The sequence below is a fragment of the Neolamprologus brichardi genome, chromosome 19 (assembly GCF_056152115.1).
Source record: "Neolamprologus brichardi isolate AB-2024 chromosome 19, ASM5615211v1, whole genome shotgun sequence".
In the NCBI taxonomy this organism is placed as follows: domain Eukaryota; kingdom Metazoa; phylum Chordata; class Actinopteri; order Cichliformes; family Cichlidae; genus Neolamprologus; species Neolamprologus brichardi.
In genome coordinates, this window is record NC_142122.1 from 1,466,403 (window position 1) to 1,490,216 (window position 23,814).

Sequence of the window (23,814 nt, forward strand, 5' to 3'; positions counted from 1 at the left end):
CCAGACCTCCAGCTGTCTGCCCTTTGGTCTTGGGTTAAGTCTGTATCTGCTGAAGTGACAATGTATTGAAAGATGAAGTGGTCCAGAGGTTACAGATGTGCAGCACTGCAAGGGGAGGAGTTCAATAAAGGGCACACGCAAAAATCCATTTCAACCATTCGTTTAGCCAAATATTAGAGCTGAAAATTACAGTCGCTTCAGTTTTCAACAGATAACATTAACTGCTTTTCAATTAAATCGTTAGTACTATAAATTCTTAAAAACACTTGTTTTCCAGAGCAGATTGGGATATTTGGGGATGTCTTGCAATTAATCTACTCTAATGCAATCCTTCATGTTTTTTTTTAATTCAGTTTATCATCATAAGTGGTGATTGTATTACAGTGAAAACTGTTTTTAAGATTTCAAAACTCCATTTACACACACAGAAGAGGACGCAATATTAGGAACACTATAGTATAGATAACATTAGCCTCTGCAGCATTGGGCCTATAGAGCATTCTTTAGCTGTGAAGCACTTTACCCCGAGGAAGGCTTGTTTTGGACTGAACAGCAAACAGAGCAGGACTATTATCTAGCACAGATGTGGTTTCAGAGATGGCAGACGACACAGGGACTGTTAAGGGCTAATGAGATAGCTGAGGTCAGAGTCTGTGTGTATGTGCTGCATTGTGCACTTCCACCACAGCGGGTTTAGTCTGTGATGAGGTGAAGATGAAGGGTTGAATGGAGAATATGCGGACGGTTGATTACAAGTTTTATACCAACAGTAAAAAGAGGACTTATTTTAGGAGTGGGGCTGTAATTCGAGACAGACACTGCGGTTGATTAGCGGTTAGACTGAAAACCTTCACCTGTAGTTAAACTATGAGGTGAGGTTGCCGGCTGCAAAAGTTGAATAATGAGTCGTTCCTTGATAGTTGATCAAATACGTGTTTTTAAACATTTTGGTTATCATAACCACTTGTTCTGTTTCCAAAACAATCTTTGGCTGCTGTATAGAAATGACAAATGATACACCGATCATCACTATACCCAGCGGCACGTGAAGTGAATAACACCGATCATCGTGGCACCTGTTAGTGGGTGGGATATATTAGAGAACAAGTGAACATTTCAGCCTCAAAGACGATCTGTTAGAAGCAGGAAAAATGGGCAACTTAAGGATCTGAGCGACTCTGATAAGAGCCAAACTGTGATGCCTATACAAACGGGTCAGAGCCTCTCCAGAAGCACAGCTCTTGTGGGGTGTGAAGTGGGCAGTATGTATCAAAAGCGATGCAAGAAAGAAACAGTAGTGAACCAGCGACAGAGTCACAGGCAGCCATGGGGAGCAAAGGTTGGGCCCACATGAGCTGCTGTAGCTCAAACTGCAGAAAAAGTTCACGACAGAAAGGTGCCAGACTACACATTCACCTGATTTGAACTGTTTGAAGAATATTATGAGTTTTACATATATATAAATCAGACATCAGTCCCCTAACTGCAAAAGTGCTGTTTCTACAGGTCTCCAAATCTGCTGACAGAGACTGGACGTCCAGACAATTTAGAGACTTCAACCTGTTACCCCGAGGTCCCCTCCTGAGTGTCCATAATCAAAGAGCCACAGCTCCAGATATTTACCCTGAAACACTGCAATGACAGCTCAAGGAGTGTTGTACATAATGGAATTTTTAAATGAAGACTAGCCACGGCAGGGACCTGATTTTTTGCACAATTCCCTTTGTGAAGGGTAACTTATCCCTGGAATTTCATCAGGCAACTGAGATGATCAGGTCATTCCAGCTAAATGAATGCCTGCACACAACGACCTGAAGAACTCAAGCTGTAGGGTTACATGACAATGGTGACTCCGACACTGAGCATTGCCTTTCACCCCTGTAGGCTGAAATCATCACGCAAACCACGTAAACTATAACCTGTAAACAAATGAAGACCAAGGAAACCCACACCTCCCACATAAATAGATATAAAACAAAAAAAACATGGAGGCCTCCACCTCTCCCACCGGCTTATAGTAACATTTTCCTGATACACCCACTCCACGGCGATGCCGGTGACATAACTGAATTGTGTCTTAGACGTTTCTCTGGCACCTGCTCGTATGAAATGTAATCCTGAATGTTGCTTTGCACAAATAGAAAGCAGATGGGAGCAGATGGGAAACCGCACATGCTCAGTACTTACTCAAAGGTGAAGAAAAGTCCACAAGTGACTAGAATGAGGATAAGGGTGAGGTAGAAAACCCCCGTCTGCTTGGCCATCATAACCCTGCCATCGCAGTAAAACTTATTCCGCCCCGGGAAGATCTCCCACTTCCTCTTCTTTGGGGTCCTTTTCTTGTACGGGGTCTCCATCGGTGTCGAGCTGCGAGTACTGATCTGGCTGTACTCGCACTCTCTCATGGACTCTGACACCCCGAGATGCATCAACGGCTGATTAAAATCCCCAGAGCTGAACAAATCCCGGGGCAGAGCAGCCTCTGTGGAGGAAATACACCAGTTCAGTTTAGTATTCGGGCTAGGAGAGCAACTTATCCGACACAGAAACACAGGGTGGGGGTGAAGAAAAAAGTTTGTGAGGGGTGCAGCACACTTCCTGTTATTAATAAAACCTCGGCTAAAGCTCACTTTACACCTGTGTAGCTCCGCAGGTCCTGGCTATGGAGCCGGGTTCGTAAAATATGCAAATTTAGCTATTAAAAAAAGTTAGCTAACTTACGCTCATATTTCACAGCTTAACGTTAACAGCCCCTCTGTTAGCAAGCAACCTGGCTAGCTACGACACGGCAACCGAATCCAAAGTGTAGCTAAGGAGCTAACATGGCTAGCAAGTTGCTGAGATAAGTTCTCGTTATACACGTTGGCCAACTCTGGCAATTAACGACTAGCCCTCCGGCCAGTCATCTCACCCACACACAGCTACAAGTACTGACTTCGATGTTTTTACTCCTAACTGTCCTGCACGGTCCCTGGGAACCTTTGAGGGCACTCCTCGGCTTAACGGTCACAGACATCCCGGGTGGTGCATGTCTGCTCCGCCCGCCGCCGAGCCGACTCACCGAGGGAAAGTCGTCGTGTCGGTGTGCTGTCGCGTAGCTTCTCCTCTCGTTACCCGGGTTTGTTACGAGCCGAGGACAAAGCGAATGACACCATCTTTTTAAAAAAATAAGTTTAAACAAATGAGTTTTTAATTTGGCTCGTCGGTTTAAGAAAAGAAAAAAACAAGTTGGTTGTGGAAGCGAAGGGAAATCCAGACACGGCTCCACACACGGCGGGGTGCTCTCAGACGAGCTCCAGCATCCTCAACGAGTCCCTGCGCTCAACACCGACCGAGCAGCCATATGGCCAACTGTTTCTACAGCAACCATCCGCGGATACCGTCAACATCCAGCCAGGGATTTGAAAGAAAAGTTACAGCTTTTCCCGGTAAACGCGCTGCCAGGCCAGTCGACAGCCCTCCGCTCACATCGTGTTCCTGTCCACGCACGTCGCTGCCACCCTCGCAAACAACAAATATCAACATGGGAGCAGAGCACACAGCCTCAGCCTGCTCCTCCCCTTCCACCCAGGCTGGAGCCCGAGTCACCACACTGATGAGATGCACAGGGAGGAGGAGCCGATGAAGTGGGGCTTCCCAAAACGGGCTCCGGAATCCTCCGTGCGGTTGTTTCGCGGAAGGTGCGGAATAATGAATCCCGGGAGCAGGGGTGTATCCAGAGGGGGAGGTGACCGTGGATAGGGTGCAGTTTGAACCCCACCGTTGCGCTGTGTCAATAGACTGTATAAAAAGGTGGAGTTGGCTTCAGGAAGAGTAAAACCCAACTCTGCATTCTCTGTAGTGGCCACCAGGGGGCGATACTTGTGGTTGCAAATTAGACAGATTCTATAAAAGTCTATGGGGAAATGACCCTCTGTCCCTCACCTCTGTAAACATTTACCTGATGAACTGAAGGCTCGGGAAAACGCAGCTTATTCTATAAATTATCATCATTGAAGGTATCAGAAAGGAGGATGATTCAGGCTATGCTCAGTGACCCAGTTCACCTCGCTTCCCAATCACAAAACACCAGACATGGCAAAACCAAAGACACTCAGCTCAGGGTTGTTGTGATTTGGTGCTGTATAAATAAAGTTGAATTGAATTGTTATTGTCTATTGTCCCGTTAAAGTAGGCCCATCTTATTGCATAGTCTGCTGTATTCTCCTTCTTGATACTAATGTGACCTTAAACTAGCAAGTTGGACCATAAAGTCATGGAAAACGTCTTACTGAAGTCATAGGCTGTATCCCAATTCAGGGTCTGCAGCCTTAAAGTACGCAGCCTCAACGATCCTCAAGGGCCGCGTACTTAAAGACCGCTAAGGCCGGAAGTGCGAGGCTTGTGAAATGGGACGGTCTAGCCTCCGTTGCGCTGCCCAGGTTGCCTAGCAACCATGATACTAACAGCTGGAAACGTTTCATACAGCTTTGTTTGACAGAAATGAAGGAGAAAATCTTTTGTTCATTTGTTTGTTTCTACATGAGCTTTGATCATTCTCTGATTAAGCTCAGCTATTGAACGGCGTATATTTTAAAGTAAAGGCTTTAAAACCAAGTTAGTACAAACGTCACTAATGTCACATGACTTTGCTGACATGTGGCCAACAGGAATGTTTTAATGTTCTTCGTTATTAAACATTTGCACATAAATAAGTGACATAATATTCAGTACTTACTTAAAGTTTACTCTTCGGCCGCCCCTCATCCGCCGTTTTTTTCCAGCAAAATTATCCACACCCACCGCCGCGCTATGCATTCTGGGATATGTTGGGCCACGAAGTCTACACCGCCACAGCCTTAAAATACAGGGAAATGAAGGACGCATTTGAGGGCCGCATTTCGAGCAGCCTTCGAATTGGGACAGCCTTCGTCGCGTCGCTGTGACGTAATCGGCCTTAAAATGCGGCCTTTAGGGCTGCAGACCCTGAATTGGGATACAGCCATAGATTACAGGAGCACAGGCTAATATCCCATACAAGTGTACAGAATCCGACTTTTTATTTGTAACACAAAAAGCTGCCCCCTGCTGGTCATTAGAAAAATCCTGGTTTAACTTTTCAAACACAGACGCTGGTTTTCCTTCTGTTATCAGATGATAGCTCAAATGTTGCCAGACTGTAAAAACCCAACATAATGTTGGGGATAAGTTGTACTTTGAACACCTTGCTGTATTTCCAATACAGTAGAAAGATAACAAATAAAGACAGCTTTAATAATAATAATAATAATAATAATGGATTGCATTTATATAGCGCTTTTCAAGACCTTTCTTTGTGCACAGCTCCACCATAACACACCAAAAGCCACCGGGCAAAATAATCCTTTAAAGGTGTGAATACAGACAGCCTCAGTTATTCAGACTCTGCTTAAAAACTATATCTGAATGACTAATTGGACTGATAGGATCTATTTTTGAAGAAGTACATTGGTAGAATTGAATGATGATACAAACCACAGGTGGGCTGAGGAAATCAGATTAAAGGTGCCTACACACTGTGAGACTTTAGCAGTTTTACAGGTTCCTCCAGTGAATCGGGGCCAAGAGGCATGACTGTTTGCTCTGACGTTCCTTCTGCGCTGCAGCTCCTTTGCAGCTGTTGTGATCGGAGTCAGATATCGAACAAACAAGCTTCTGCTGCACCGACTCAACTCAATTTTCTTCTTTGTTGGCATCTCAAACATGTTGTTCTGCATGTTTTACCTTCACTTGTGCCACTAGGGTTTGTTTTGGTTTTTTCCACAGTGAGTACCCAAACACAAACTCCACTGCTGAGGAATGAAGCCAAAGTGCCAAAAACTTCTCTTCCTCCAGTCTCGTTCTAAATGAGTGTGTTGCTGAGCACTAATTAGAAAGTATCTGTGCCTGAGCAATGCACCCGTACAGAGCTCGCTAATTTAATGTAGCGATCCACCCACTTGTCCTATGATGGGAGCTTTTGGCTCTAAAACACACATTCAAAATCCTGCTCCTCACATACAAGGTCTTAAATAATCAGGCCCCATCTTATCTTAATGACCTTGTAGTACCATATCACCCTATCAGAGCACTTCGCTCTCACTCTGCAGGCCTACTTGTTGTTCCTAGAGTATTTAAAAGTAGAATGGGAGGGAGAGCCTTCAGTTTTCAGGCCCCTCTTCTGTGGAACCAGCTTCCAGTTTGGATTCAGGAGACAGACACTATCTCTGCTTTCAAGATTAGGCTTCAAACTTTCCTTTTTGCTAAAGCATATAGTTAGGGCTGGACCAGGTGACCCTGAATCCTCCCTTAGTTATGCTGCAATAGACGTAGGCTGCCGGGGGATTCCCATGATGCATTGTTTCCTCTTCACTCACCTTCACTCTCATGTCTGTGTTCAGATATGAAATTCATTTTTTGCATTTAGTCATTAGTTGTTTGGAACTTTATGAATAAAACTGAATTTAACTGAAATAAATTCAAATGTTAGTTGAGCATTGTTAGCCAATGAGCACAATTGTTTAGTTTTTGGTGGCCATTGAAAAGAATGCAGGTTTGTTTATGTTCCTGTGCAGTGTGAGTGTATACACAGCTTAAGGTGGACCCAGAGAAGCAGATCCAAGTGGCCTGCTGTGGGACTGCAACAAGCAAAGAAACGAAATAAAAGAAAGTTTCTCCATAGATTTCTGTCACGACTGTTTCTTTAAAACTGATGACAGCACAGCTGAAGCAGCTTTTATTTAAAGTCACTTCATATTCACTGTGTTATTACTTTGCTGCATTTCCAGTCAGTTAAATGTGTTCTGGTCGTTTGCGCAGCTGCAGGGTGAGACAATCATTCATACATGCAGTGCATATAACACAGACCATTGATATTAAGGTTCTCATATTACACTGATGATTTCAGCCAACTCTAATAAAACGGTCAGTAAGTCAGTGAAATATTGTGTGTCACAGGTTTAAGTGTCCTCCAGCAAACTCCAGATAGTAGGTTGAAGGTCTCTTTATAGTCCTCACCTGCAGAGACGTCAACCTTCAAAAATGTCCTACATGTCCTCAGAAACGTCCTAACACGCAGGTTAACCAGGAAGGACGAGCGCTGAAGACAGATGCAACAAACATTTGCTGAGAGGAAATTGTTAAATGGAGCCACCACTGCTCATATTTACTGTTTCTACTGAAAACAGGCGGCCATGCTGCACATAACTTGCTGAGATGCCAAGTGCAGTTCAGCTGTGATGCAATTTCCTGTTCGGCTAGATTAGTACAGATGATTTCATCATCAGCCCACAGTTCTTCTGCCATCCATGCTCCCCTCACACACACACCTCCTCATCATCAGTCATTGGCTGCAATTATCCACTTTCTCTGAAAGGAGCTCTGCTGCTTTTCCTCTAATGTGAGAAGACTTAATTGGCCAGAATCAAACGCCACGCAAAGAGGGAAACTGTGTGTTCTCGTCGCACTTTTCTAGCCTGCAAATGCATTTTTGATGTGAAGGCTGGGTTTCGTGTTAGCCATGCCCGGTCTCAGGCTGTAGGTTTAACACGCCCCCTCCCCCCGTGTGAGTGCACAGTGAGCAGCCACGGTGTGGTCTTTTACCCTGCTGCGACATGCTTCCGTCATGCATCTGCAAAGCTTCCACCACCGGCCGTGTGAATCCACCAAGCGGCACATGCCACACTTGATCTGCTGCAAAGCTGTGGGTGTTTGTAATGGCTGCTAATGATCTGTACGGCCTGCAGACTAATTCTTTAACCACGGAGCTCGTTAAGCAGCCCGATGACATACGGCAGGAGCCGTGTTTGTGTTGGCAAACGGGTGGACATGATAGGCCCCTTGAGTCAGAGTCCAAGAACAACATAGGCTTGACTTACATCCTGCCAAGGCCTCGTGCAGACAGTATTCAGTTTAAAAAGCTGGACTGGATGAAAGAGCACGGCGAGATCAAAGCCTCATCAGGGGGCTAATATACTCTCTATAGTCAAAATTACAGGATGAAGTCAAACCTGACTCATCACTGCTGCCTTACGTGTACTGTAGCACATCACTAGAAAGGTCAGTCCTGTCTGCTTTGTTTCCACCCAGCGCTCATTAATCTACCTACAAGAGCAGTGAGAGGCAGCGAGGCAGCGGACCCCAGCCAGCGGTAGCCAATGACAGGCTCGGTTTCCTCCCGGCCACCACATCCATCCTGTCAGAGCTCAGTGACTCAGCTTTTCAGAGGCACGGGAGAGTGGGAGGTTTTCTCCTGCGCTTGGCTGCCTACGTGAAACACATCCTCCATCACCAAAAAAGTACAGCAGCCCACTTTCCCTGCAAACTCTGAATGACGGCGTGAAATCAAAAACACTCTGAAGTATGTGGGCGCTATTTATAATGTGCAGGTGTGTACCTGTAAGATGCGCTCAGAAGCATATCAGTCTTTTCTTTCTCTGCAGAAACTGCCTTCAGTTAGAGATCAAACTGTTAAGCACGTCTCAGGCCGGCTGTCATTCATTTCAAAGTGTCAGTAAGAGTTAAATAAGACGAAGATGAGCCAAACCTGTGATGGGACCACTTATCGGCTGTTGTTAACCTCAGGAATGTTATTATTAAAATCAGCTTAAAATAGGACTTGATTTCATGCCCATGTTTCCCCTGGCAAAGGAAGACGAGAGAGACGTCAAATTCCAACTAAAGAGGAAGTAACGACACTGGGGAGACACAAAAAAGAGAAAACACCAAACAAACTGTAGACTATTCAGTAAAAACTCAAACACCCTGGGATGAGTGCCTGATGGTTTGTGTCCTTCTTGGAAACGCTGCAAGAGGACGCATTAAAGTCAGGGGGTACACAGAGTGCATCAGTCATGAGTTTCTGCTCCTAAAAGCGCTTCTGATGATCGTGTTTGCACATGTGCGCGTCTTCATTAACAGAGGAACCTTTATAACCTGTGATGATTAATGAAACAGCAGATTAGCAGATTTCTGGAGAGGATGAGAAATGAGCTTTCCATCATTCGTGGCAACATTATCATCTTTGATGTAAGATTGAGACGTAAAGTAAAAGCTTGTAAAGCTCGAGATGTTTAAGGTCAAACACGAACTGTGTTTTAATGTGAAAAGCTTGAAAACAGGAAGCACAGAGTGACTGTTCCTTATACTGTCGGACTAAACTATGATGATGATATGCGCACATGTAAGGTTTTATGAGCTCAGTGTTCCTCTGAGAGCAGATTAGAATAAATATAACTCCATCTCTAAAAAGACTTCTTCAGATGCTACAAATCTAAATCCAGCTCAGTTCTTTGATTTAACTGTGCTGGTTAATTTTGCACATTTTAATGAACTAATTCCAAAGCGAACTGTAAAATAAATGAAACCAAAATGAGTGAAACTGTTAATTATGGAGGCTTTCTGAAAGCGAGGGAGTAATGTGTGTAACAGATGGGAAGCAGCAGCAAAGAGACGGGGTAGCTGTACCTCCCATGCTCCATTGATCTAAGTGTGCAGCACAAAAACAGAATATTTTTAATCACAATTAGCAGAGTTAACTAAGAAAATGGGTTCAAATAACTGAGCTAAACCCTGCATGGTGTCAACAGGCCTGATTTTCAGTGCAGCCACTGCTCGATAGATCTGTTTGGGCTGTAACACCTTCATCCAGGACCTCAGTTGTGCTAAACAACAACGTGACAGCACATAGCCAGGACAAATATGAGAACTTAGTGGAAAACAAACAAACCACAATAAAGGACAAAGACAAACAGCTGTCTTTTCTCCACGGCTATGAGGAAACGTCCAGACGGAGTAATACAACTGTTCTCATGGCACCCAGTAGTACACTTTCTCCTTGATATTAATACTTGCATGTTTACCGGATCGAGGCTGTGAGGTGACGTCTCTGGAGGACATTAGTTTGGCTTTAAAGCGACGGCTTTGAGTCCAGTGAATCTGAGAGCTGGTGCTTCTGCAGCGCCTGAAGAGTGAGACGATCCATGACACAATAAAATCTGACTCTAACTGAAGGGCGGGACTGATGCCAAGACCTGCGTCAGACAGCCTGAGAGCTGCTGATGTACAGTTGGTAACGTTGTCCAAGGAACATCAGCTTTCAGGAGAATCATCACATTCTGCTGTTTACGCTTCCCAACAGCAACTTATCACCTGCTCACTTATACACTTTGAGGGAAACCATTGGATATTTTTGCATTAACACAAATATGTAATCAGCCAATCACATGGCTGCACCTCATAGAGGTGGTGAAGACGAGCCGCTGAGGTGTTCTGAATGTGGTGAGGTTGTTGGAGCCAGGCGGGCTGATCTGCTGGACTTTCCCAAACAACTATGGTTCACATGAAAACCCAGTGAGCAGCGGCTCTCCAGGAGAAAATCCTTGTTGGTGTCAGAGGAGAACTGGAGCTACAATTCACACAGGCTCGCCAAAACTGGACGACAGACGATGGAACAACGTTTCGGGATCCGATGAGTCTTTCTCTGCTGCAACATTCGGATTAGAGTCAGAGTTTGATGTAAACAAGCAGAAGCATGGATCCATCCTGCCTCCTACCAACAGCTGATCATTACAAGGACAGGATGGTGGGGGTGTGACGATGTGGGGATATTTTTGAGCACCAGCTGAGCATCGTTAAAGCTCCACAGCCTCCCCGAGCAACGCCCGTCCGTTTAGACCAGTCTACCATCTTCTACACACCATGAAGCTCAAATCCTCTCAAACTGGTTTGTTGAGTTCACTGCACTCAAACGGCCTCCACAGTGTCCAGATGTCAATCCAGCAGAATCAACGGGGGATTCTCGCTACGGATGCAAAAGACAAATCTGCAGGAATATCATCTCAGCTCGGACCAAACTCAGATGTTTCCAGCACCTTTGTGAATCTGTGCCACGAAGAATCTGGACGCAGCCAATAAAAGACAGCCCACGTAAGCAGTTGATGTTTGTTTTATTGGCCTAAGATTGTCTGGACATAATGCAACGTCTCCAGTGCTTAACGATGTTCATCGTACATTTATTTGTGACATGTGCAGCACAGAGTATAAATGTGTATACTGAATAAAAGACAGGAGTCATATGAAAAAAGGCATTTTTTACAATGAGCTTTCAGGATGTTTTGATCTTTTCACGTGTTTTGTTTTCGAGCATCGTGTAGATTCAAAAATATGCCCACTGACATGAACGCAGGACATGAACAAACAGAAACATGTTCGGTTCCCTCGCATGGCGTCTCCACAGTCACCCCCTCACCCCGGCACTTCCACGTTTCGTTACCAAAGCGATTGTTTTCTCAGCTATAATACAACGCGTACAGGATTTTTTTCTTCTTTTTTTGTTGTTTTTGTGTGTTTTTTTTGAACGGTGAAACATCAGATACATCTGCCATGTTCAAATATTTGACCCCATTAACAAAATATGTATAATAACAATACCAAATTTACCAACAATAAAAGCATTTGTTATAATAGTCAGAAAGTCCCGTCTCCTGCTATGCTAGATAAAGACCGAAAGAATCGTGTGTACAACGGTTTATATACACAGTGATGAAAAAATACAGACATAACACAAGTGATCAGGAAACACAAAGTTCATCTGTGAAAGTCATTGAGGCTATGATTGATAAATTAGACGCTTCTCTGATGTCGATTGGCTGGTGCAATGCTGCCTCCTTGTGGCCGTGAGCGCACACTGCAGGCGTCAGAAGCTTTTACATCCTCTGGTTTTCAAAGGGACAACTTGCTCCAAGTCCTATTGCACAACGTATGTTCCAGCGATGGAGACGTTTCCGTTTAAAAACTCAGTGTTTTCTTTGTGTTTTTTTCCTCCACCGCTGTTGGCAAAAAGTTCAAACTACTGTACAGTGTCACATTTTAAATAAATACTCTCCATTAACAAAAAGTTGATGAGCATATCGGCGTTTATAAAACTGAAAAACATCTCATCGACTCGAAAGGAACCACAGAATTGAGCACCAAGATCTGGTGGCAGCTTTGGCTGAAAACGTAAACGAAGGAAGAAAAGAAGAGAATGCCAAACCAAACGCAGCAATCCGACACCAGCAGGTATTAAATATTTGTATTAAAACGAGCTTTCAAATCCCGACATCGCCCAGAAGCTATACATATATATATATATGTATATAGATAGAGACATTTTGTTTATGTGGATACTTCTTTTAAAAAAACACAAACATTTTCTGTCATTTTAATAAATAAAAATAGAAAAACCACAGAAATAGCCTCAGCGTGTGCCGCGCCAGTCCCGCCTCTCCTCATGTCATAACTTCCCCAAGTGAAACAGGACTTGGCAAATAATGGCAACCACTCCCACATTGAGCACCGAGGAGATGGAGATGTCTAATAATCTGCTTTCATACAGTACGAACTCTTTCTTGTTCTCGTGCACTTTGGCCATAGCCAGCAGGCCTTTAGCTGCTCTGCACATCATGTTTATACTGGGCGGGTCCATGGGAGGGTGGCCCATGTGCAGCAGGCTGTGAGGGTTCTGCTGATACTGCGCCATGCTAACGCCGTCCTCCAAGAAAACTACCAGGTTACCCACGCTGCCCTTCTGCATGGCTATGGCACGCGCCGCTGTGGGGTCTCCCTGTGCCAGGTGGGAGAGCACAGCCACCGCCATCTCCCTGTACACCTGGGCCTTCCTCTGACCCACGTAGCGCACCAGGACCGTGAACAGTTTCTCCTGTCGGCTGAACGGCGGCGTCGCCAGCAGCAGGTCCACGTTGCCCTCCTGGATGCTCAGCTTGCAGAGGCATTCCAGCACCAGCCTCTGGGGGGTGAGCTGGGAATGCGGGCCTGCCGACGGAAAGGGGTCCTGGGCTTCGGTCGAGGGGCAAACCATCCAGTGGAGGAGGCCGTCCAGGATGGGAAGGCAGATGGTATCTGGGTAAGTGGAGAGATCCAACTGGCCGGCGATGTTGGCCAGAGTGACCATGGCGTTCTCCCTGAGCAGACTCAGACACTCCCACCACCACTCGTCCTTACTGCTCGACAGCCCCCGCTCCTGCTGCTCGTCTCTTTGGAAGCTGGGAGGTAACCTGTTCCTCTCGGGGTGCACGTGGTGCAGCAGGAGCAGCCTGCCCAGCAGGAGAACCAGAGCAGGGTGGCGGGACATGTCCAAGTCGTTCCCCGGGATAAAGGACAGACTCCGGACGACGTTGGAGACGCAGGTGCACCGCTTGGACAGCGAGTCCTGCCAGGCAGACGTGGTGGTGAGCGGAGCCTCGTCCAGGCAGCGTGGCTCATCCTCCAGCAGGGTGATGTGGTCCTCCTCCCCATCGGGGTGCACCCTGAAGGGGTAAGAGGGCAAAGAGCGCGCGGGGTGGCCGTAAGCGAGGGCGTCAACGCGGGCGCACAGAACGTCGTCGATAGTCGCGGTGATGTGTTTCGGGGGTTGCTTCTTTTCGTGGTCCATCTGTTGGCTCTTGTTTCTCCCGCCTTCGTCCTCGGGCGCTTCGCTCCGGGGTTCGAAGTGTGTCTGAATGTGTGCCGTGGAGTCGCCTCCACCCGCCTGCCAGTGCAGCAGCCCGCTGGTAAACTCTGTGAGGTAACCGGACATGTCGTCACTCAGGTCCTCTTTGTGAACAATCTTGATGGGGAACTTGTCGTATTTGCTGGCTTGTTTGGGTTTATGCTCCGCCTCTGCTACGGGCCGATCCACCATCTCTGCTTCACACTCTGCTGCCTCCTCTTCTTCTTCTCTTCCCTCCTTCTCACCATCTCCTCCACTCTTGTCCTCCCTGCTAACGCTCATGTTGGACTCTGTTTCGCCGTTCACCTTGGCCGGCTCCGCAGCAGCAGGTGTCACTTCCTCGGCGACGCCCTCGGCACGCTCCACCTGGGTCTCCTCGGCTTTGGAGAGCTCGGGCTGGACAGGAGAGCAGGAATCCCGCTCAGGTCTTTCTTTCTGTGCAGACGCTGGACTTGAGGAGCGTTTCTTAGTCCCCACCTCAAACTCTTCCAGGATGCCAAAGATCTCAATCAAGCAACGGCGGAAGTACTCGACGATGAGCTCGAGGAATCCAGGCAACTGCACAGAGAAAAATACAATCAATGCTGAGCAGAAAGAAGTCAGACGAGTAGATATAATACTGCAAAACCTCAGAGGTGCATAACTAACTTGACTCTTGTGGAGTTTTATTGCAAAAGAAAAACAGGATCTAGAAGATGAGGATAAAGACGGGCTCTGTTCTTGGGTCGGTTTTACCTGGGAGAGGTTAAAGGAGGCCACCGTGCTGTCATCGTACAGCAGGATATTGATGGTATCGAGCGCCCACGTGCTCTCTGCCAGCAGGCCAGACTTCAGAGACATCATCACGCGCCAGGCCTCAGGCGTTCCTGGGATTGAAACAGTGGGATTTTTGGAACCGGGAAGAACAAAACTGGCAATCAAACGTCCTGAAGATAAAGAGGGACGCTAACCAAAGTAGATGGTTTAATTTCTTTGATAAAATTTGCCTCATGTTGTGCTACTGTTAACTGACGATGAGCTGGTGCAGCGATGGGGAGCTAAAACACCGTTGTTTTACAGCTGGGAAACACGGAAAACTACAACTTTCCACCAGGATTAAACAAGCTGCAATTATGTTGTTGCTGAGAAGCTAAAAACGATCTTACCGCTGTCCTTGGATGTTAGCTTGCGTCGAGGCTTGAGAAGCGGCAGGGTGCCCTCCACTGAGCCCGGTGGGTAGTTGAGGTCCCTCCTCAGATTAGGAGGAAACTGGCCGATGGGTCCGCCGCCCTGCGATCCCATCATGGCCAGGCCGGGTTTAGGCATCTTCATGGGGGACATGAACGGCGCTTTGCTGGGCGACATTCGAGAGTCCATGGAGCGCTGGAAGGCTCCTGGGCTCGGCGCTCTGGGCAGGTGGTTGGCCATGGACGGGGAGTTGGAATAAGATGACGGCTGGCGCGAGGACAGGGGGGGCATGCCGCCTGATGATGACATGTACGGAGACTGGCGGTGCCACTGCTCCGGCCCGGGCCGCCCGTCCATGTCGTCTCTGCCTATCGAGCCGTACGGGGGCATCTGTGATCCCGGCCTGCTGGGGTAGGGGTAGCCGAGGTCTGTCCTCGAAGGCCACATGTTGGGCCCGTCGGCAGCGTGATTAGGAGGGGGGCCCCCACCCAGCATACTGTGCTGGCTCTGGCCCGAGGGCGCCATGCGGTCGCGGGGGTACGGGTAGGGGAACTGTCCCTGGAGCGGTCTGTGTTCGGAGTAACCGCTGCCGTAGTGGTTGTACATGTCCGGCTGCTGGTTGGTGTACTGCATGGCGTACATGTCGCCCTCGTGTCTCTTGGGCGGGGGGCCGTACATCCCATCCAGCGGACGCTTGTAGCCCTGCTGGAGCAACGGGGAGATCGTTAGCGACGACGCTTAACAAAAAGCAATCACACGATGAAAGCGTGCTTCCAGGAGACGCGAAGCTCACAAGAGCATTTTTCTTCACATCCACCTGTCAGTGGGCGAGAGGTGTGGCGCGGCTCGTACTGCCATTACCATAATTATTTTACTGCGAGGCTCCATTACGTCTGCAGCCGGGAGCGCCGCCGATCTATCAAAGACTCTGAAATAGTTGTGAACTAAATCTGAAACCACGCTCGTGTGGCAGAAACGCAGCAGGACGCCGCAAAAACACGCGATGGCTTCTGCTCAGAGCGGTCACCTAATGGCCAATTACCTCACACCATTTTCCTCCGAGACACAAAGAAACAGTTCTACTCGATACCATAATTACGTCGCTAATAATCTTCAGTTTGACAAACGACGTGCGAGAGAGGACCATTGATTGGGCGCATTCACGAGGGTCATTATCAGGAACGACTCAAAACAAGCAATCATCGCTCTGCTTCACTTCATCTGATGGTTCAGAAAAGCAGAAATTGATTGTGATCATCATGACAACAAGAAACAACCACAGTCACAAACACATCCCACCCACTGAGCTGTTATCTTATTAATTTATTATCTCTGGGCTGAGATTTGGCACTCTAATCAAATGTCTTGTTTGCAGCAGGTATGACTGAGAGCGCCGTGATGAGCCGTCTCACCTGCTGCTGCGGGTACATCCCAGATGGATGCATCCCGTACGGCATGCTGGAATACTGCTGACCGTAGCCGTCGTGTCTGAAGCAGAGGACAGAGGGGAAAGAGAGGATCACTCACTGATGGTTACAGGCCTCCAGAGAGGCTGGAGACACGTAGGAGAGCGCTGACCTGTGCTGTGACGAGTATCTGCTGGGCGAGTACATGCTGCCCTCACTGTTCGAAGGTCCCATGTTGTTCTGACTCCCAGGGGGGCCCATGCTCCCCTCCATCCCCATCATATGGTCCGGCCTAAAGACAGCAGGACATGCTTTACTGATGCTGTGCAGTACACCACGGCTCGACGTTCAGGACACAATAAATAAGAGCAAACTGATTCCCCTGCTTTGTGTTTTTTACCTCCTGTCGTAGCCCGGCCCGTACGGGTACTGCGACCTTTGGCTCATGCTCAGGGCTGATGGGGGTCGACCGTACATGTCCTGCATACCGCTTCCGGGCATCTGGGCTGGAATATAAGGATCGGCTCCTGCCACTGTGGAGGAAGGAAAGCAATCTAATCTAAATTGTATGAACGCGTGACAATATTAGTTAAAGAACGAGGAGGGGAAATGGTTTCATTTCCCTGGAAATATCCACCAGCAGCTAAATGTGCATTTCTGAATGCATGAACCATGTTTGTGCTGACCAGCAGGTGGCAGCATGCCTCTATGAAGATTCTGCACTTTGCATGATTAAACCTATTGTTCTGAGTTGTTATGCAGCTATCATCCACCATATTATTCATTCAGACTCCATTCTCGCCAGCCTTCAGAGGAGCCGCCATTCTTTCTAAACTCCTCCTGTTTGTTCTGAAAACCAAACCACACGAGCTGGTCGAAGCAGGTGCTTCACAGCGGGGGGAAGGATGAAAGGTTGGAAACAAGAGGATGAAAAGGAGGAACAAAGTTAGGATGAGACGCAGAGTAAGCTACAAGAACTTAAAACGAGCTGGTGTGTTTTGGATAAAGCGACAAACAGTTCTCATCTCGTTTCATACTTGTAGTAGGAAAACACACACACACACTCACACACACACACACACACACACACACACACACACACACAAACACTCACACACACACACACTCACATCTGTCCTGATGTGAGATGACACAGTGACAAGATAATGAATTGGACCACTGAAACAGATGAAAGCCACCATCTTTGGGATACACGATTCTCTTTGACAAAGTGAAATGAAAGCTTTTGCACAGTTTAAGGATGAAGTTGAGAACGACCCCCCTAATTTGTCGTACCTGTGGATTAAATGAATCTCAGAACAACGCTGTTCCCTCAAAGTTCAATTAAGGAAAATAAAAATGGAGAATCGGGTTTGGGTGAAGGTTTATTACTGCATGTGTCTCACTCACTCTTCCTCATCCCGGCGAAGGGGTCCTTGGCGTCGTACTGCATCCTCATCATCATGTCAGGCATGCTGAGGCCCTGCTGGTACGTAGCCGAGGGGGGCAGGGTGGGAGTCCGCTTCTGGAAGGCCGGGTCGCTCACCTCTGAGAAGGGGTCCTGCACGCTCACACTGCTCCTGCAAGTGAGGGGGGGTGAGAGGCACCGACACAACACACTGAACGTTTGGATATAAAAAAGTTTCATTTTTTAACCCTTTAAAACCGGTCGGAGCAGCACGCTCTGTTTTGCGTAACTATTTTTAAATCCCGGTAGCTCTGCAACCACGTGAGCTAGCGCAATAATTTTTTTTTGCATATGAAACCTGAGGAGTTGTACTTACATCTTATGCCATCATCTTGTCCTCGGTCACAGTTTCCTTCCACATATAGTTTTGCAAAAACTGCATAAAAAGCGCTTGCAGCAACAAAAACATAATATTCCAGAAACACGCTTTGCCGATCCGATCAGCTGTTTGTAACACTTCCTACATCCATCAGCGTGAACTATCGCATGTCCGCCATGACCTGCCCGAAACCGGAAGTGACGTCATTTTCGCGGAAATGTAGTTTTTTACCATCAGAGCCTCATGAGCCTATACTGGTGTTTTTAAAAGTTATGTTTGACTTTATGACTTTCTGTGTGGTTTCTGGGATGCTTAGGACTCATATTGCACTGCTGGAAATAGTTTATTTTGATGCATATGCTGCTTTTTTGCAAATTTGCATCATAATATTTATTTTCGTTTTTCCTGCAGTGTATAAAAATTGGTGTGTTTCAAAAATAAAACTATGAAGACACTCAAAATAAATTTCCTGTGGTGGGAAACTATTTTGTGCAACTTTTTTGTATTTACAGTTTTGAGGGATAATTTTTTTCAATTTTCAATTTTTTTGTAGTTTATTGCACTTTTTTGCAATTTATGTAATCACTATGCACTTAATGCAGACATATTATTAAAATCTGGGCTGTAATGGTTGTATTGATGTATAGCAACTTGAAATGCTCCCAAAAATGGCTCCACAGCATGTAAACATATAATATAAGCTCTGGCGCACTTGGTTCTATGGTCAGTCTTAAAGGGTTAATAGCGGAGTTAATCGTGACATATACTACTTGGTCATTTTATTATTTGAGCCGCTCCTCGTGTATTTTTTAAATTTTCCTTTGAAAATAGGAAAAAGGTGCAGAGATGTACTGAAACGTGCAGAGATACACAGAAATGCAGAATATGAAACAGTTTGCACATTTCTAACGGTCATCATTTGGTGTGAGCGCCTTTATCCTTCAGCACAGACTCAAGTCTCTCTCAGGTTCTCCAGGATGTTCTAAGCTCTTCTTCGGATGGTTCTGCCTTTTGTTCTCTATCAGGATGATCCCACACTGTAATGCTGAGGTCTGGGGACACTGATGGTGCCTCGCTGCCATGCTCTCCACATGTTACTCCACGGTGGATCAAAATCTGATGGTACTGCATTCATGATCCTAGCACCAGTGGCTGAAATGCAGCTCAACCCCCCAGCCTGCTTCACAGATGCTTCACTGTTGGACCTCCCCCTGACCTCCTCGTACATACTGACCATGATTTGAAACAAACCTTTTCAAATTTATATTCCTCACACCATCACACCGTTGCTCTGATTTTCAGTCCAGTTCTTGTGTGATTTAATACTCAGTCGTGGCTTCTTGACAGCCGTCCTTCACCTGAGATCATTTCTGCTGAAGCTTCAGTGAACAGCAGATGGATCAGCTGAAGGTCCAAATACATCAGATCCTGAATCAGGTCTTTACGTTTTTCCTGATTCTTGTTCAGCTTCCTCAAATCTTTTAAGGACAGATGCACACCACACTGAGATAAGCCAGCTCCTCAGCTCACAGCTATTGAGCTATTTCGTTGGTACAAAAATACTATTTCATGTCAAAGTGTGTTATCTTGGGTACTTTTCACATTCAAGTGAGGACAGTAAAGAAATGAGACCAAATCTAAAATAGTCTCTTTGCTAAGTTGTCTGTTATGTGTAGAGACAACACAGTTTCATCTGCAAGGAGCTTTTTATGCATGAATGACTCAGAGGTCAGAGTTATGCAGCTGAACTAACAAAAGCTTTAAAAACAGACAGGTACGAGGCCTGGATTGAAAACGAGTGAAAAAGCCGCCAATGTCAAAAAAATAAAAACAATCTGAAAAACCTTCAGAGAACTCAGGACCACGTTAAAAATGACGAGAAAGTCTGCTCCATGGAAACCAAACAGAAAGAAATGATGGGCGGCTCAGGACACAGAACGGCACAAAATCAAAGTTTAATTTAAAAAAACTTTTTTTAGGTTTTTAATGTGGAAACAATGACAGGTAGGTAGTTTTATTTTGTGTGAATAAATCGAGTCGGTTACTTTTTGTTGGCTTTTGTTGACTTGACCGGGAGGCCTGTGAGGAGGCTGTGGGGGACATGCTTTGTATATTAGATTAAAACACATTAATTAACTGTCCAGCGTGTCCCAGTGTGGCCCTGAAGGAAACGGCGTTTGACAGCCCCGCTGCGACGCGTACGAAAAAACCTTAAATTTAAATGTGACAAGAGGCCATCAGTCAACTGTGTGCAAAATAAAACCTTTGATCTAAAATAGGAAGCATAATAATGACATGCAGGTAAAGAGCTCGAACACACACTCTCCCATCAGCGATTAAACAGCGCTTCTCTCAGGCTCAGCAAACGTGATTGTTGTTTCTAATTAAAAGCAGCAGAGATGAAGGCGTGCGACTCGAATCGTCACATAAAGAGCAGAAAGAACCAAATCACACATCCCGGTCTCACCTAAACATAGCAGCACACCGAGAGCATCCCCTTTTATTTCGAGCTCGCTCCACTACGCTGTTGTTTAATTTTAGAGACAATGTTCACACTTTTGGATACCACACATCAACAAACAGACTGTGCTGACACACAGACGATATCACACAAACTTATTTAGAGAAAATGAGTCAGCAGCACGTCAGTAAATGCAGCACCAGGAGCGTCATGCATGCGTCTGTGTGTACCTGTTGGGGGGCAGTGGTGTGACCTGTCCCAGGGGGGTGGTGGCAGGTGTGGGGGGCTTCAGGTCCCCCGCTGCCTCTGCTGTCGAGCTGCTGCCAGAGGACTGAGGTGTCTGTGGGCCTTGGAGAGAGCCGCCTGAATGAGCTGGGAGACACAAATAGGAGCATTAGTTCTGTATCATAAGAACACATGGACACTGTTGGTCTTCAGATACGATCTGAAGGTTGAGTTCGAGCTGGTTTTACTGCAGCGATGCCCTACACGAGACGTGAGCCTACAGGAGGCGAGCGGAGGATGAGGAGGCAGGAGGAAGAGGGAAGGATGCCTCCACTCACAGACCTGCTCTTAATGTTTATTTATTTATTTATTTTTAGAAAGAGGGGTAATACATATTAATGAACATTTTAACAAATGTAAATATGCCAGATTATAGCCTTGGGCTAATTTCCATCTGCAGACCCTCTGGCAGGTTGGTGTTAAACACAAGTTAGTAAAAACATACAGAGACACTATTTACAGGTCATGTGACGAGGACAAAAACAGTGATCACATTACACCAGAACAAACAATGACAAGGAGAGTGGACACAGAGGACAGTATAGATGACAATAACAGAAACACATCAATTATATTGCACAAACCCCAGTATTGTACATGCCCTGACCGTCGTGATATTGCGTTCACCCATTGCACTAACAGTTGTTTCCCTTTTTGTAATACACTAACTTTTTCCCGTCCAATATAAAGCATGATTATTAAACATGATCACATGTTTGTGTGTCCCTCAGCCGCCCTTTTAAGTGACTCTTAAAGATGGGTAGACTTGTACTTTCCCTCACTGACAGTGGAAGACTATTCCAGAAGCTCACTCCCTGATATGACAGAGCATCTGTGAACAGGTGGTCCGCCTGAATGCCAGTTCACAATCACCTCTAACAGTGGCTCGAGTCAGTCGAGACCCGGCAACACTGCTAGACTTTTGTTTAATAAAATCACTCATTGGTGGAGGCGCCAGACCATGTATAACTTTGTATATTAGACAGACAGATTTAAATCATTTGAAATCAGTAAAATTTAAAAACTTGTGATAGCTGATCTGTGAGCTGTCTGAAGATTTTTGGTTTTGTGTGCCATCGACTTCAAGTGGCGAGCTAAGCTCGAGGCCACAGATGTATCAGATGTAAAATTAAACAGCTAATGTGATGGACATGACATGTTCAAGCTAACGCTTCAGAAAGCTTGAGGTTTCACACAGAAACTCTGGGGTTTAGAGCAGGTTAGTGCGAACTTTTCTTATGACACCTAAACTCCTGATGATGAGGAAATTAGAAGAAATTTGAACCCCCAGCCCGATAAAAGCAACAGATCCAAATTCCCAGGAGCAGGTTTAACAGAAGACGTGGACCGATCCAGTGAAATCATGACAAAGACGGAGACAGAGAAAATATGAAAGTGTCCTAATGAGCATTTAGTATAAGAAGCCTTTCTCTCGAATATCCTGAGTGGCCTTTCCCTGCACCGCATGTTTCCATAGAAAGACTTAAGCTTTAAAAATTCATGCTAATTCTGAATTATTCAATGATACCCTCTGCCTCTACATCACAGGAGACGGAGAGAAGGAGCGCGAGACAGGGAGAGATGGTTATCCCATGATTATGAGCAGGAGGTAGGAGAGGGGGCAACGAGGGGTCAGCGAGCATTAGGGATTCTTCACTTCCTGGGATATCCCGGCGTCAAACGGAAAGCACGCGTGGGGAAGTGCAAACAATTGCGGGGTCAGTCGGGGTTAAGAGGTTTACCATTCTAAGAGCGGTGGCGGTGGGGGTGGTGGCGGTATGAGGATGGAGGACAGCGTGAACTTAAGTGCCCTCTGCTCGTCTTTTAGAGCGAGACGTAAGGGGGGAAAAGTGTGTGTGGCTGTTTGATGTGTGCGCACACAAAAGCGTGTGTCAGCGGGTGACATAATCCAGAGGGGTGGCAGCGGTTAAGGGGGAGGGTGGGGGTGGGGTGGAGAAGGGGGAAAAAAAGTCAGTCAGCTGAGCTGTTTTGTGAATGAAAGGTGACGGCGAGGTCGGGTTTGTTTACGTTCTACATTCCAGCCCTCATTAATCACTCCCCACACCCCACCGCCACTCACCCCCACCCGCCCTGCTGGACACGCTCCCTCAGTGACATCACTGGGCTGTCAGTCTATATATAGGCAGGCAGGGAGTCAGTGGGGCAGTTCAAAGCGCACAGAGCGCATTAACACCGAGCAACACGAAGGACAAAAACGGGAGGTATTCCTGCCGTGTGCACGCGCGATACGGACTTCTTTTCATAACACAATGTTCCCTTTTTATGTGCAAGTGCAGTAATTAAAAAGTATTTTCGCAAATTTATAAATACAAAGGTAATTATGCATATTCAGTCTGCCTGCTTCTTAAACATCAAACATTATTGCACGATGGTTACATTTATTAAGTTTCTTTCACTTAAATTAAACTTTGTCTATATTACAAACTGCAAACATTTCGTTCTATTCATAGTTTTCAAAACAGGGAAAAATGAAAAATGCCTCGAGTGCATCACTGAGTGGATATTTAATCATAAAACAACCAAAGTGAGCCCTGCAGGGCGAAGACGAACCGCAAAGTTAGTGTTTACAGGAGATCGCTCTGTTTTTTAAAGATAAAGCTAATCTGAGGGCAAGCTTGCCCACTGCCACATTTAATGAGACAAAACAGATAAAAAAAGAATTAAATGCTAAAAAAATCATTTTCATTTTTTTTCTTTTCAAATAGTAAAGTTGTTCATTAAATGCACAGATATGAGCTGGATTGTAACATAAATTGGGGGCTCGTCCGGGCTCCGTTTTTTCAAGGATGAACGATGGCTGACGACAGGTGTTCACAAACTCTCTGCAGTGTGTGGCTGTGCTTGTTTTGCTCGTCTGTTATCCTGGGTGTGGGTCTCACGGTCCTATGATCGCTGCAGTTTCAGGGGTATGAGTCTGGCTTGGTATATGAGAGCTCCTGAGTCCTGGATGTGTTCAGAGTGCAGCAGTCTTTGGGAGTTACCTACACCTGACAGGTTTGGGGTAAAGGTAATCTATGGTTGGCTCATTTTGCTCTGCTGGCTGCTGTTTTCATCTTGATATTTAAAAACAATGTATCCAAAAACTCTGGCGTCACTCTTTGTTTCATGTTGTTGCTTATGGTTCATAACACATAAGGTCAAAGTAAAAAAACAAAGCAGGAACAAAAGAAAACTGACTATCAAAGTAAAACAGGACATGAG

At 46.2% G+C, this 23,814-nt stretch overlaps 2 protein-coding genes across 12 annotated transcripts in view; both read right to left on the reverse strand.

The window, feature by feature from the left end:
- LOC102788182 (palmitoyltransferase ZDHHC14-like) overlaps positions 1–3,689 on the reverse strand; it is a 51,241-nt gene extending 47,552 nt beyond the window's left edge. The window contains exons 1-2 of one of the 5 annotated variants that reach the window (XM_087833083.1): positions 3,062–3,689; positions 2,188–2,482 (exon numbers count right to left, since the gene is read on the reverse strand). In XM_087833083.1, the coding sequence (XP_087689209.1) occupies positions 2,188–2,429 (242 nt within the window). In that variant the 5' untranslated portion in view covers positions 2,430–2,482; positions 3,062–3,689. The other 4 variants (XM_087833087.1, XM_087833084.1, XM_087833085.1 and 1 more) reach the window with 4 other exon arrangements.
- A 7,235-nt stretch (positions 3,690–10,924) lies between these two features.
- The window catches only part of LOC102788462 (AT-rich interactive domain-containing protein 1B-like), a 198,077-nt gene continuing 185,187 nt past the window's right edge, over positions 10,925–23,814 (reverse strand). For 4 of the 7 annotated variants that reach the window (XM_087833257.1, XM_087833252.1, XM_087833255.1 and 1 more), the window contains 8 exons: positions 20,538–20,679; positions 17,470–17,639; positions 16,460–16,613; positions 16,232–16,351; positions 16,066–16,141; positions 14,632–15,358; positions 14,222–14,352; positions 10,925–14,044 (listed from right to left, as the gene is read on the reverse strand). In XM_087833257.1, the coding sequence (XP_087689383.1) occupies positions 12,272–14,044; positions 14,222–14,352; positions 14,632–15,358; positions 16,066–16,141; positions 16,232–16,351; positions 16,460–16,613; positions 17,470–17,639; positions 20,538–20,679 (3,293 nt within the window). In that variant the 3' untranslated portion in view covers positions 10,925–12,271. The remainder of the gene's footprint in view (positions 14,045–14,221; positions 14,353–14,631; positions 15,359–16,065; positions 16,142–16,231; positions 16,352–16,459; positions 16,614–17,469; positions 17,640–20,537; positions 20,680–23,814) is intronic. The other 3 variants (XM_087833256.1, XM_087833254.1, XM_087833253.1) reach the window with 2 other exon arrangements.